We start from the raw sequence: 12,997 nt of genomic DNA, 5'->3' as shown, positions 1-12,997 counted from the left end.
AAATGCCTTTGAACTGCTCTCATGCGATGCTAAGCGGAAGTCAACTGCAGTCCAATTCCAGATATGAATGACAATCATATCATCTGTGATTGTATCATCCAATTCTCACTCAGGGGATAAACAAAAAAAAAACATTTCTCTTTTCTTGTGAACCCCAAGAGAATCCTCATTTTATTTTTCACTCTTTACTCTGCGAAACAGGCTTTAAAAAGAGTTGAAATTCGTTGCAGATTATATATTTTAATTCTTAATCTCTCTAACTGTTTGGAATGCAATGGACTTACCCGCAATTAAAAGAGATGCAAAAATGTATAAATCCAAACAAAAGAAAAACGGTAAAAAAAAACTCAAAAAAATGTTTTTATTTTTATGTGTGCACCACATAAATCCACATAAATCTCAATCTAAAATGCAGTCCACCATACATATGAAAGATGCTATCGTAAAACCAACAAAATGGATTACCACATGGTATTAGCTGGTCAGATGTTTGCATCTGTGACTGTGACCATACAATGTAGATAGGCCCCTAATTGCAGCTGGGACCGCAGAACACTGAACTATGTGAATGGACAGTTCAGTGCGGAACAAACGAGTAATCATAGTTTTGTTTTGCAGACAGAGACCACTACAAAATAGAACAAAATAGTGTAGAATGGAATCGCACACGCAATCGCATGAGTCTCGGCAACTAATCAGTGTTCTGTAATCAGCGAGATCATCATAGTGATGATATGATGACAATGATGTGTTAGTGCTGGTTTTTATTATCGTTGTTGCTTTTGTTACTGTTGTTGTTGTTGGGGGTTAAGTGTGATAAATCGACAGTTGAATTTAAACGAAATGTGTGTGAGAAAGCCTAAACACCAAATTTACAATTTACAATTTATGCAGGCTAACTAAAAGTACAAACACAAGAGTATGTAACGTAATCGCGATAACAGTAAATGGGGAACAAAATAAAAGGTAAACGGAGAAGAGCCCGAGCAAAAAAAAAAATGTATACCGAATAAAAAGTGTCTTTTCATCAGAATTTTAAATGTTCCTCACATATGTACAATGTGATGCTCAGGTATGTTTAGATGAGTGTGAGTACAGGTGTGCGCGTGAGCCGACCGAGCGGAAGTTATGGAGCCTACGTGCCAAAAAAAAAGGAAAAAAGACGAAACGACAAAAAATAAATAAATAAATGAAAGAAGAAAATATCTGTGTGTGTCTGCCTGTAGGTATCCTACATTTCGCTTTCGCTGTTGCTGCTGCTTTTTTTCTCGCTTTTCGCTTTTAGACAGGTAGCTCAAGCTGGCAGACATTGAGGCAGCCGCCGTCGTCGTCGCCGTCGCCGTCGCCGTCGCCACTCGATAAACCACCAATACTCGCAGACTCTCATAGTACATGTATGTATCTGTGTGTGCCTTACATATACATACATATTGCCAATGTGTACATAAACAGCCAAATTATGAATTTGTATCACACTTTCCCCTGTTCTTTTCGAAGGCAGCGCATCGTTTATACATATACATATATATAATATATATGCGTGTTCCTGTGTGTCTCTGTGTGCGCTCCAAATTGCTAAAGACTTTACGGATCAAGGAACTCATCAAAAATCGTTAAATGCAAAAAATCGGCAACATAATAACGGGGTTTAAGCCGTAAATTGATGTTTCATAACTGGCATCCAGCCCACTTGTTAGGAACAACAGCAACAGCCACAGTACGCATACATTTTGCATTCTCTGTATTTACTTACCTTGAGCTTTGTGCGTTTGGTACAAACTCAGATTCGATGATTTCTTCTACATCACACTGTTTTCGTTTACTATTTCCGTTTTGAAATTTGTTATTGCAGATGGAATTAAATAAATTTGGAATTTTCTTTTATTAGTACACAGGGATTTTCTTCAATATTTTTCAGCCACTATATTTGCCACAATAATGTAAAACTTAAGAATCAAACGCACGCAAGAACACTAACTAAATATAGTTTAGTCTTTATATGCCATATGCGACATATGTGAGTATGTGATTGAGTATGTGTGTGTTTGTATGTTGGTGTGAGTGTGGAGAGAGGAATTTGTATGGAGAGTTTATGATGTGGGAGAGTGAGAGTATTTCTCGTAATGTTACAGAAATACACTTGTTTGGAAATTGAATTTGTGTACTGTTTCTTTATTTTAATATTGTTGTATATTTGTTTTAATTTATTTTTTTGCGCACTGTATTCTGCCGTCGATACGCCGATGAGGTGCAGTTGCTTGCAGAGCTTCTGTTCGTTACACGACGATGTCTCTAGCTAAACTAAAATGAAAAACCATCGCAATGCGTACTTTAAACTGTGCTACAAAACATACGGATTACGACCTGCACTCGGATTTTCTCTCTTCGCTCGGCTTTTCTCTCTCGCGCGGGACTTCGAGCTCAGGCAGCAAACCGCACAGTGACCGCAGTGGCTTTTAATGATATGTTATAACTATGCTAATTCAAAACAATAAATAGATAAAAAATTAAAATATAAATAACAGATTCTAACTGTAAAACCCACTTTTTTATGTTTAAAGAACAATATTCGAACTAATTTCTTTAAGTAATCATTTGTTGTTATTTTATAGCTAACATTTAACCAATGTGCGCTGTAGCTGCGAGTGGTCATCATCATCGTTCATGCTTATTAGAAGCGTCGAGTCGGTGGCGTTGCTATGAAAACTGTTCTTGTCTCTCGTTGCTCTCAAAAACTGTTATACGTCAAGTCGCTGCGCCGTTTCTGTTTCGGATTCGGTCTTTACCAGCTCTGAGCCTTTACTGCTGTAATAGTAGTAGTAGTATTATGGCCAAGAAGCTTTTTTTGCATGCTCTCTTTTTGTGTTTGTTGTTTGTTTTTGTTGGCAACTTTTGGTAGCTGTCGCCACGATTCTCTTTGCCCCTTAAATTTTGCGGCTTTTGCTGTTCTTGTTGTTGTCCATATTAATATTCTTGTTGTTTTTATTGCTCTCTCTTGCTCTGGCTGCTTTCGGGCCTAGCCAAATTTCATTATCTCTAGTGGCCGTTTGTTTATTTATTTGTCAAGCATTTTGCGTTCGATGGCGGAAGGAGCTGATAACCCCACTCAGAAACATTTCTTTTTATTGAAGCTTTAGTAAATGTTATTGAAACTTTTTCGACAATGTATACACACAGACACATACATAAATAAATAAAATATGGATTGAAATAAATATAGAGATCCGCTTAGAAACCGAAATCTAGTATTTTCGAGTACATAAGTAATTCCAAGACTAAAAATTTGGTACCACTGTAAGGCCCCTAAAAATCGATCGCACGTTGTCCGGTTTTATTACAAACACACGCATATGCACAAACATATGTAACACACATATACACACACAATCACACAAAGCGTTTTCCAACACAAACAAACACCTTAGCTGGCAGCTGTTTTTATGCCGCTGATTTAGGCAACACAATTTTGTGATATGATTATCAGCTGTTGCTGTGTTTAATAGCACTTATTAACACGCCAATAATGCATATTTACTGCAGATAGTAACTGGAACTCTTAAGCATTATACACGGATAGGAGGATTTTATAGCAAAAAATCTATCTAGTATCGAATCAACAAACCGCTAGCAAAGTCCTCTCAAAAATGCCGCACACAACAAAAGACGAGGACGACGACTCACGACAGAATGACGAAATGGTCCAAAACAACAGCTGCAGCAGTGACGAGGAGCGTCGTCGCTGTCCGTGTCATACAACGAAAAATGTTAAATGTTGTCCAAGCAACCCGTATAAAAACATTCGGCTGCCACGCAGAGCTTTTGCCTTCAGCTGTGTGTAAAAGCTTACGGGATTGCTGTGTATAACTTTCGATATATACAATCTTTAAATGCGCGTGTTGGATGCATCAGTGTTGTTAACGTCTCTACACTTATAGAGGAGAGATGAGCATTAAAAATGCGAAAAGAACAGGTTTCATATTGTTTCTCACATTTCAAATTTACAAATTTTAGCAATTTATAACTGTTTGGTACACAACAACAAATTAATTTTGTAGTATCAAGCTCGTTATTCCATTAATTAAATACTGGCATAAATTAAAGAACACAATTAAAAAATATTGTAATTGTGATTATCAACAATCAATATTTATAAGTCTAGAGATAACTTATTTGAACTGTTCCATAAACTCAATTTGAACTATTTTTTTAAGTTTTTTTTTTTAAAGTTGTCTTTTAATACAAAAAATATTTCTATCCGCAAAAAGAACAGGTTGACAACACTGTAGTGCATTGCTTATGCAGCTTTTAACAATCGGCAGCTTTTATCTGATAAAAAGCTGTAATTAGTTTCGAAACTATTCCAAGGCAACATTCTTAGTATAACGGCTAGCAATTTTTATCTTTCGAACAATAGCGTTAAAATTGCCAAGACAATGACGTAACGGACTATTCAAAAATCAAATTACAATATCAAGTGATATTAAAAGTATCAGGATAAGCAGCACACAGGGTATGACTAGGGTCTTCATATCGCTTTTATATAAAACAAAAATTCCATAAATTCACAATAATCATGTTTCATTCATTTATTCAATTCAATTAATTATGTTTTAATCAAATTATTCTTATCTGAAATAGCTTTGTGGGCATGACAACAAACATACGTACACCACTTCGTATGCATTTTGGCCTATTCATCCATCAGATAAAAAAAACTTTCAGCAGATCAAAATCTGCGAATTGTGTAGCATACTTTTCGGCTGGCGAAAGCTGCTCAATGTGACGGCCGGCAACCTTGTGTGAACTCTCATATAACTTGTTGCGCCAGTTTTGTTTAGTTGCTGCTTACTGCTCGTCCCACTCGAACGTCGTTGCGCCGATCTACCTGCACTTTAAGGTGGGTCTTCTGTTTTTACTACTTGTGCGTTGTTATTCTGGCTGTGTGCTGTTCTTGTTTGGCCAAATTACTTGGCGTAGGCGCTCGTTAAAATGTATTTATTTATAAGTTGCATGCATACCGACGCATCGAATTTGTTAAAGTTATTGATGCAATCACTAGCATACACCAGCATATCAAGCATGCATTAAATCCAAAATTCCAAATGTTTTGTTTACATAAATACTCACACAATTTGTTTACGATGACACAAACTTGAAATGCAGGCACGCCCAATTACATTTAAAAAATTTTAATTTGCATAACATTGTGAGCTCATAACATAAAAAACATTATCAAAAAGGTTAAAGTATCTGTAACATACGAAAGTTAATTAAATGTGTATTCCATAAATTTCATCACAACAGAATTATAGGCAAATTAGACAAAGATTAAATAGAGTATATCATCCGTTAACATGAAAAATAGCTTAAATACAACTTTACCTCGAATGACATACATTCGTGTAGATCGCCATATCAACACATACTTATGGTCACAGTCGACAAAAACAACTCCAAATAGGTCGTTACATTATTTGTCATACATTTTCAAAGCCAAAAGTGAAATTTATTTCAAATGAATTTCGTCTGTGCTTCACTATTTTATATGCAGTCAAAACATTCCGAATGGAAAGCCCACATAAAAAAACGATTTGCAACATTCTTTAAAGTTTAATTTCTTATCTTTCAGTTGTAATAAAAATAAGCGCTTTTGCTGATTAACATGGGTAATCCACTGTGGTTCATCTTCTGGCTGCTGGTCTTCTGGATTGTTTCCTTTGCGGTTGCATTCTTCTGCGCTTTCTTCTACATCGTCATCTATGCAATTGTTGTCTGCGTTCCCGGACTGGCGGTAAGTGTGGGTGGCGTGAAATAAAATCGCCCGATGACATCATATTTTTATAGTAGTTGCTGAGTGCGAACGCTTATCATTATGCCTAGATTTTTCAACCATTACTCATAACGTATTTGCACATCATTGACCCGCCAACTAAGCCAACTAGTCTTATGATAAAAAACCAACAAAAAAAACATCCTTCATACAATATACTTATGTATATGTACGCATACCATAATACACAACGAACCTAATCACGATTTTTTTTTATGTTCACCCGCACAGAACGTAGCCGAAATTCTTCTGCAGGGCTTACAATTCCCGCATTATTGCGCCAAGGCCATGATGGACTGCAAGCCCCTATTCTAAAGGCTTAAATTAAACATTGCCTAATCTTAAGTACAATAGTAAATATGTAATTGTTGATTTTGTCAGACTTTTTTAATGATAAATTTTAATTAATTAATAATTGAATGGTATTTTTTTCTGTTTTACTTAATCAATCTTTGACCGATAACAGCTGCTGCAGCAAAGGGTGATAACAGTATTTACCTTCGCACCCGCGTGGTCAAAATTACAACTGTGCTGCTGACGGTTGTGAATGAAGCCTAATACTATATGTGTATACTAGATATACGATATATATATATGTATAGAAGTATGCTATTAACAATCATATAACAGTATGCAGTGCACACGAATCTTTTTCGCTAATGATAAGAGTATGGTTTGAACTGGTTCCAGGGACTAAGCATTCACACCGATCATTTGGTTGTCGATGCCACCGTTGCATTCTGCTGACTGCTTCCTGGCGCATCTGCAGTTCCCGTGGAGGCTGAAGCATCTGGTGGCGTGCCGATCGGATTCACTGTTGGCACCGCTTCGCGCTCATTGATGGCGCGCAGTTCCAGCTCACCGATCAGCTGCATTACACGGATTTTACCTTCGGTTGCCAGCTTTGGCGGCAGTGTCTTCACCGTGGCGCAAATGCTGTCGAAGAAGAGATCAAGGGAGTCGCGTGCAGCGATGTGCTGTAATTGATATGACTGCAGTTGTCGGCTAGCATAGGATTGCAGCTGCGGCTGACGAACTGTGGGCGTGTAACAGCCACTGGAAATGGGTGTTATGGTTGCCTTAGAGGTGATTTCCTGCTGCTGCGTTTGGCAGCTGTTCGTTGTCGTACTGGACAATGTCGGTGCCGTTACCTTTTTAATAGTAATGCGACAAGGTTGTGGCGTTGAGGTCACCGGTTGCTGTTGACAATGTGCGGAGAGCTGAGCTGCTGGCGTTAGCTGGACGTGAGGTAGTTCATTGATTGTCACCTGCAGTGGCAAATACTCCAACATTCCGGAATTCTGCGAGTCTGTTTCGGAGACACGTCGTTTAGTCTGTGGTTCATATTCTGAATTAAGGTCAGCATCACCATCGACTTCGCCGTCATCATCATCATCTACTTCAGCATCGGCGTCAGCTTCATCTTCTTCAGCATCTGCTTCAGCCTCCACTTCGTCTTCTTCAGTCTTGCACATATCAGCAACATCGGCGCCAAAGCCCAACGATGGCACAATACCATCTTCATCATCGTTAAACTCCCACTTCACTCCATTTGCCCCTTCAGCCTTTACCTCATTGCTCAAAGATAGTGATTTGCGCTGTGCATTCTCCGAATGCTTGATGCTGCCCTCGTGCTTCCCAAGATCGGATCGTTTGGCACTCAGTCGACATTCGCAGACAGCGCAGAACACAAAGTGTGGATCCGTTTCATCGAGTATTATCCAGGGATATAGACTCTGATACTCGGGCTTTGTCTTCGGTCTGGGATATTTGAGAAGCGCACACGGCCTACGTGGTCTGTACTCAGAGCGCAATGCATCGCTGTGGAAGACGCATATGAGATATATTATGATCTTCGTGTGAGTGCATTATCTACTTTGGTTGAAGTACTTACAGTTTTTCTTGGGTCAGCTGTAAATTTGACATTTATTACTTACTTACAACAAATATAAACAAATTGTGTGCAGTGTGACCAGAGTAGCTAAACACAAATATACCAAAGTTAAATATAGTATTTTCATTCCATGCAAATTGTATCTTTGTTAAAATATACCTTAGTTCTTTTACAAACTGAAAACTTTAATATTGCTGCAGTCGAAGGGGTCAGATAATCTGACTCTGATTTTAATTTCCTAAACTAAATAAATAAATATTAAAATTATAATTTTACAAATGCATTTTCCAATTTTTAATGAATCCGCAAATACTTTTTAGAAATTTTAAATTTGTCTCCTCAATACATACACTTTTATTAACTTTGAATTTATATTTTACATTTTGTTTGGCGTCCGTAAATTGTAAAGGTTTTCTTTTTAAGTTAATTCTAATTATAATTTCCAGCCCCGATATTATGTTATTAGAGTTCCACATTCACAATGACACTGGCTTAAATATATGATTAATTTCAATTGCTTATCAAAAGAAATCTGTAGTATATAAGCTTGCCAATATGATATTTGGATTTACTTTCGCACTTTCTTCCTTGAGCTATCCGGATTATAGTGATTTCCAGCATTCGACCGGCCTTGAGGAGAACCATATTGATTTGGAAAACCTTCTTGAATATTCCGTGATCTATGCAGTAAATTATCTCGGGACACACTTCTCCCATTTTGCCGGTTCCAAGGTTGTTCATTTGCATGGCTAGCATTTCGTTGAGTTGAAGATCTCTTATCATTACTGCGGCGATACTTCATTTTGTAATCGTCAAAAAAGCCTGGCAACCGTCTTGCTCTCTCCTCCGGAACAGGAATTGAATAACTGTAATACTGTTGGGCATCCGCAGACGTTGATGGCCTATACATTCTATAGTCATTGGCGATCAGTCTGCGAAAAGCCAAAGGATCACGTCGATTATGACGGTTTTCTTCAGATGTTTGAGCAGGAAGTCTACGCTGTGGTCGAGGTTCACTAGTCGAATGCCGTTGTCCAACTGGAGTGTTGGTACCTGAAGGGTTTTGTTTCTTTTGGTTAAATGGATCTGGCCGCGGCACGAAATAAGGAGTTAGGTTGATACGCTTCTCTTCCGTATCGTACATGTGATCTCCTAAAATAACAAAAATTAAATGCAACACAGATTAGTGTATTCGTTCCCCAAAGATCTCAATTTGTATAAAACGCATTAACGAACCTGGCAGCGTTTCTGCGATCTCGCTGTTTGAGAACGGTGGGAATAATGCGGATGTCCGGGCATCTCGATTGGAGGCGGCAAGCGCGGCAACGTAGGTATTGTCATAATTGGAGTTAATGCCACTGCTAATACTATTTCGACTGAGATTGCCAGGGCCATAGCTAGGACCATAACTACCCCAAAAAGGAGCGCCATATAAATAGCCATAGTCAGCATTTTGTGTAGTTGCCGAAGAATTTTCCTTAATTTCCGGAAACCAAGTATCCCACTAAGGAAAGGCGCCAATTAAAAAAGATACCAATTATTATAGCAATATCGAACTTACCATATAGAATATACCGTAAGCTATCGAACAAGCTAGCAAAAGGACAGCGGTGAATTTTGTAAACTGCAGCATTACAAAAAGTAACAGTGCAGCTATGACCTCAATATGTTGTACTCCCAATAACTCGAGGGTCTGTCGAATTTCAACAATTTTGATGGCTTGTAAGTACTCGACTGCAGCCTTAACTGCGTCGCCGCTGCACTTTAAAACATCAGCCATTGTCTGTGAGACTCGATTGAGGAAACTGATTTATGTTTTACAGCCATGTGTTGCTGCGACGAAAACATTTTTCTTCAATTCTGACAAATTTTAAATATTCAAACGATGCGGGCATTGAACAGCACATAGTATTTTTTTTTAAATAGGAAAAAAATACTAGATTATTACTAAGAGTCACAGTGTTGGTAAATTTGTACACCCTTAACGATAGCTTATCGATTGTACAGAAAGTTGTAATTGCAAGATTGAGTATTGCAATAAACATACATAAATTGAAAATAATATAAATTTAATGCTGCGTCGCACAATGGCCGAATTCGATATAAAAGCCGGACTTCAACATGTGCTGAATCAAATGGAGTTGGCGCTACAGAAACGCCCAAAAGTAAGACGAAGTGAGGACTATCTCACATCTGGGTAAATTGCACTTTCACGTGCCGAAATCTCTAATCTCTTATCAGGAAATCAACGGACCAAAGCCACTTTTACTAGCCGTTAGCAAAACAAAGCCGGCTGAATGCATTATCGAAGCCTACAATGCGGGACAACGTCACTTTGGGGAGAATTACGTTCAGGAATTAGTGGAGAAGAGTCAGCATCCTGATATTTTAGCTCAATGCCCAGAAATCAAGTGGCATTTGATTGGACACTTGCAGAGTAACAAAATCAACAAGGTAGGTGATAAGATGTCTAGTCTGATACTTGATTAGATTATATGCGACGACAACACCTTTGTTTGGTTACAGGTGCTTAAACTGCCCAATCTTCACATGATACAAACTGTTGACAGCGAGAAGTTGGCTAATAGTCTCGATACCGCCTGGTCCAAGTTACAGCCAGAGGCTAAGGAGCCATTGCGTGTTCTCATACAGATCAACACCAGTCAAGAGGATGGTAAACATTCTACGTGTATCTTATCGACAGTATGCATTATCCACTTGTTTTTAATCTCTGCAGTGAAGAGCGGAATTGATGCTGAAACAGCCCCATCACTATATCAATACATCAGGACAAATCTGAAGAATCTACAGGCTGTAGGCGTAATGACCATTGGAGCCTATGGTTTTGATTATAGTAAGGGACCCAATCCAGACTTTATCTCACTGATGAAGGTGCACAGCACCATTTGTCAGGCCAACAATCTGTCTGGCGAAGAAGTTGCAGTCTCAATGGGAATGTCCAACGACTATGACAGAGCGGTACGTCTGGTCGTTGTGCAGAGCTAGCATTTAGTTGAGTATTATTCATGATATTCTGCTTACAGATCGAAATGGGCAGTACTATAGTGCGCGTTGGCACATCTATTTTTGGATATCGCGCCGCCAAGGCATAAGCCCAAGGCAATCGGAGGCCTGCTAAACTGAGTAAATTGTTAAAGAGGAATGTGTTAAAAGCGCTCTCGTCGTGGGATGTTTCTGTAGATGTAGATGTAAATTTCTAGCACAGCATTTAATGCCTATGCTTAATACAGTTGCTTCCCAATGACGTCTATGGCGACTAATAAGCTAACATAGCGTATCTATCTGACTAGAATATGTTATTGAAAGAGAGAAAAAAAAAACAAATGAAATTCTTCCATGTATGTACGTTTATGTACCATAACTTGCTGTATATAAGATCAGTTTTATATATCTATATAATATCAAATATATATATTTGTAGAGTTGTATGCATTGCAAATGATTTTGCTCTTATATTTAGACTATCTACAGATAAACAAATACTATGCGTAGGCTGTGTTTTTTTTTACCACATTCGTTCATATTATGTAGCTGTAATATTGTTTATATTGTTATTGAAATTAAAAATAAATGTATATGCTACTTGTAAAAGGAAGGCATTTATCTAATTGTTGCAATTGCGTATGGCCTATTTATTGGTTGTTTATTATACTTGGTTGGGTTACAATAGTGTCAGATTTGCGTAATGGTTTCCGTCGATATGACTTTTGGAGGGCTTTGAGAGTACTTGATCGACAAAAAGTTTTCCGTTGCACAGTGCATTATTTTTAAATTGCAATACAACACAAAAAATTATCATGCAGTTGTGGGCTTTTTTAGATTGGCCTGCGGCCAAAATGTCGCCTGGTTACATGCCAAATTTTAAAACGCTTTGAAAATTCGATTAAAATCACTTTCAATATTTGAATAGCATGAACAGGCACAGAAAGTTCAATTTCAATTATGTCTACTCAATGATTTCACAAATCATTTTGGGACAGATACCATTTGAATGTCATTTAGAAAAATGGATAAATATGTAAATAATGTGTGAAATGCATTCGCAGATTAAATACAAATTCGAATACACGATATTAATTCATTATTTAAGGTAATTGGCAAATTAGTTCTATATTTTCTATTATGTCTGTCAAATGGTAATTTTACAAAATTAAGCATATCCGGTAAACTTTTTTAAAATTCTTAAAGTACTAACAAATTTTTTTTTATTCCGAATTCCAAATAATTACATATTTATATTCTTAGTATTCTTAGATGCGCTTAATATATTAAATTAATATATTCCGAATAGAATGAGCTGTAAATAATAGGTTAATATTAGAAGTAACTGTATAACAAAGAAAGTTTGGAAAAGTCGAGTGTATATTCTAAAATATCAAACTTACTGAAATATTCAGAGCTTACTTTTTTTTTATAAGAGTACATTTTATGGAACAAAGCCTAAATTTTTTCATTTTTCACACATCATAATTATTAATTAGAATTTCCTCAAATATTGAATATAAAATATAATATAGAAAATAGATCTCTTACTTGAAGACTATTAAGAAATAAAGATTAGAGACATATTAATCATTAGTTTGTAACTCGAAACTACAATATCAATTATAAAAAAATATTTTTGCATATTTCTAACAAATAAGAATGTGATTTGATTGTCTAATATTATTTAACAGAAATATTTATGTGTTTAATTTGTAGGAACATAAGAAATTGATTTGATGAGTCTAGATATAGGCCATAACATGTATCTAAACATACGTAAAGTTCATTTAACTTTCTAAAAAGTAAAATAATCCATATTTCTTATTGTTATGCAATGGAACATGGAAAATTCTCATACGTGAGTGAATGAATGTATTTTAGTGAATAACATAAAACTCGGGTATCGTTGTTATATACGCGACACAAAATCTGTATACGCTATACCGCTTTGGAATTCTTCGCTCTCTTTATATTGCACAATATGCAAAACATTTTTAAAACAGAAAATGCCAGCCGTTGAAAATAGGCAAGGTAAAATACGAACATGTTCGCCGTGTATACTATATGGTATAGCCTATGGGCTATACATACGTACGCAATCGACCAGACCAAGTCTATAGTATATGGTATAGATATTTGTGAAAATACACATACATATGTCTGTTCATGTGTATTTGTGACCAAGGGAAATGTAGGTGATTTCAGAGCAAGAGGACACCTTTGAAGACGCCTCAAGAGCAAAGATGAATAATACAAAACAAGAAAAA

At 36.9% G+C, this 12,997-nt stretch overlaps 5 protein-coding genes across 10 annotated transcripts in view; 2 read left to right on the top strand and 3 right to left on the bottom strand.

Annotated features, from left to right (window-relative positions):
- LOC132787655 (acetylcholinesterase) overlaps nucleotides 1-3,641 on the bottom strand; it is a 35,579-nt gene extending 31,938 nt beyond the window's left edge. For 2 of the 5 annotated variants that reach the window (XM_060794869.1, XM_060794868.1), the window contains exon 1: nucleotides 1,754-2,294. The gene's annotated coding sequence lies outside the window, so the exon portion shown is untranslated. Of the gene's footprint in view, nucleotides 1-1,753; nucleotides 2,311-3,622 lie in introns of those variants that run through there. The other 3 variants (XM_060794867.1, XM_060794866.1, XM_060794865.1) reach the window with 3 other exon arrangements.
- Nucleotides 3,642-4,805: 1,164 nt separating this feature from the next.
- Nucleotides 4,806-6,245, top strand: LOC132786240 (uncharacterized). Its single transcript, XM_060792722.1, has 3 exons — nucleotides 4,806-4,897; nucleotides 5,630-5,791; nucleotides 6,062-6,245. The coding sequence occupies exons 2-3, from the start codon at nucleotides 5,663-5,665 to the stop codon at nucleotides 6,143-6,145; spliced, it is 213 nt and encodes a 70-aa protein (XP_060648705.1). The 5' UTR covers nucleotides 4,806-4,897; nucleotides 5,630-5,662; the 3' UTR covers nucleotides 6,146-6,245.
- LOC132786238 (uncharacterized) lies at nucleotides 6,196-7,811 on the bottom strand. Its single transcript, XM_060792721.1, has 2 exons — nucleotides 7,725-7,811; nucleotides 6,196-7,651 (listed from the first exon to the last, which is right to left on the bottom strand). The coding sequence occupies exons 1-2, from the start codon at nucleotides 7,754-7,756 to the stop codon at nucleotides 6,541-6,543; spliced, it is 1,143 nt and encodes a 380-aa protein (XP_060648704.1). The 5' UTR covers nucleotides 7,757-7,811; the 3' UTR covers nucleotides 6,196-6,540.
- Nucleotides 7,812-8,032: 221 nt separating this feature from the next.
- LOC132786121 (uncharacterized) lies at nucleotides 8,033-9,599 on the bottom strand. The gene is made up of 3 exons (XM_060792545.1): nucleotides 9,286-9,599; nucleotides 8,961-9,228; nucleotides 8,033-8,876 (listed from the first exon to the last, which is right to left on the bottom strand). The coding sequence occupies exons 1-3, from the start codon at nucleotides 9,502-9,504 to the stop codon at nucleotides 8,293-8,295; spliced, it is 1,071 nt and encodes a 356-aa protein (XP_060648528.1). The 5' UTR covers nucleotides 9,505-9,599; the 3' UTR covers nucleotides 8,033-8,292.
- A 114-nt stretch (nucleotides 9,600-9,713) lies between these two features.
- Nucleotides 9,714-11,173, top strand: LOC132786122 (pyridoxal phosphate homeostasis protein). Of its 2 annotated transcripts, none has more exons than XM_060792546.1 (5): nucleotides 9,714-9,889; nucleotides 9,966-10,178; nucleotides 10,251-10,398; nucleotides 10,462-10,703; nucleotides 10,769-11,173. In XM_060792546.1, the coding sequence occupies exons 1-5, from the start codon at nucleotides 9,797-9,799 to the stop codon at nucleotides 10,835-10,837; spliced, it is 765 nt and encodes a 254-aa protein (XP_060648529.1). In that variant the 5' UTR covers nucleotides 9,714-9,796; the 3' UTR covers nucleotides 10,838-11,173. The 2 variants fall into 2 exon arrangements, with proteins under 2 accessions (XP_060648529.1, XP_060648530.1); XM_060792547.1 differs by having other exon boundaries at nucleotides 9,884-9,899.
- Nucleotides 11,174-12,997: the final 1,824 nt, after the last annotated feature.

Source organism: Drosophila nasuta, chromosome 2R (assembly GCF_023558535.2).
Source record: "Drosophila nasuta strain 15112-1781.00 chromosome 2R, ASM2355853v1, whole genome shotgun sequence".
Taxonomy (NCBI): Eukaryota; Metazoa; Arthropoda; class Insecta; order Diptera; family Drosophilidae; genus Drosophila; species Drosophila nasuta.
The sequence above is the reverse complement of the archived record's forward strand: the minus strand, read 5'-3'. Positions and strand labels throughout refer to the sequence as shown.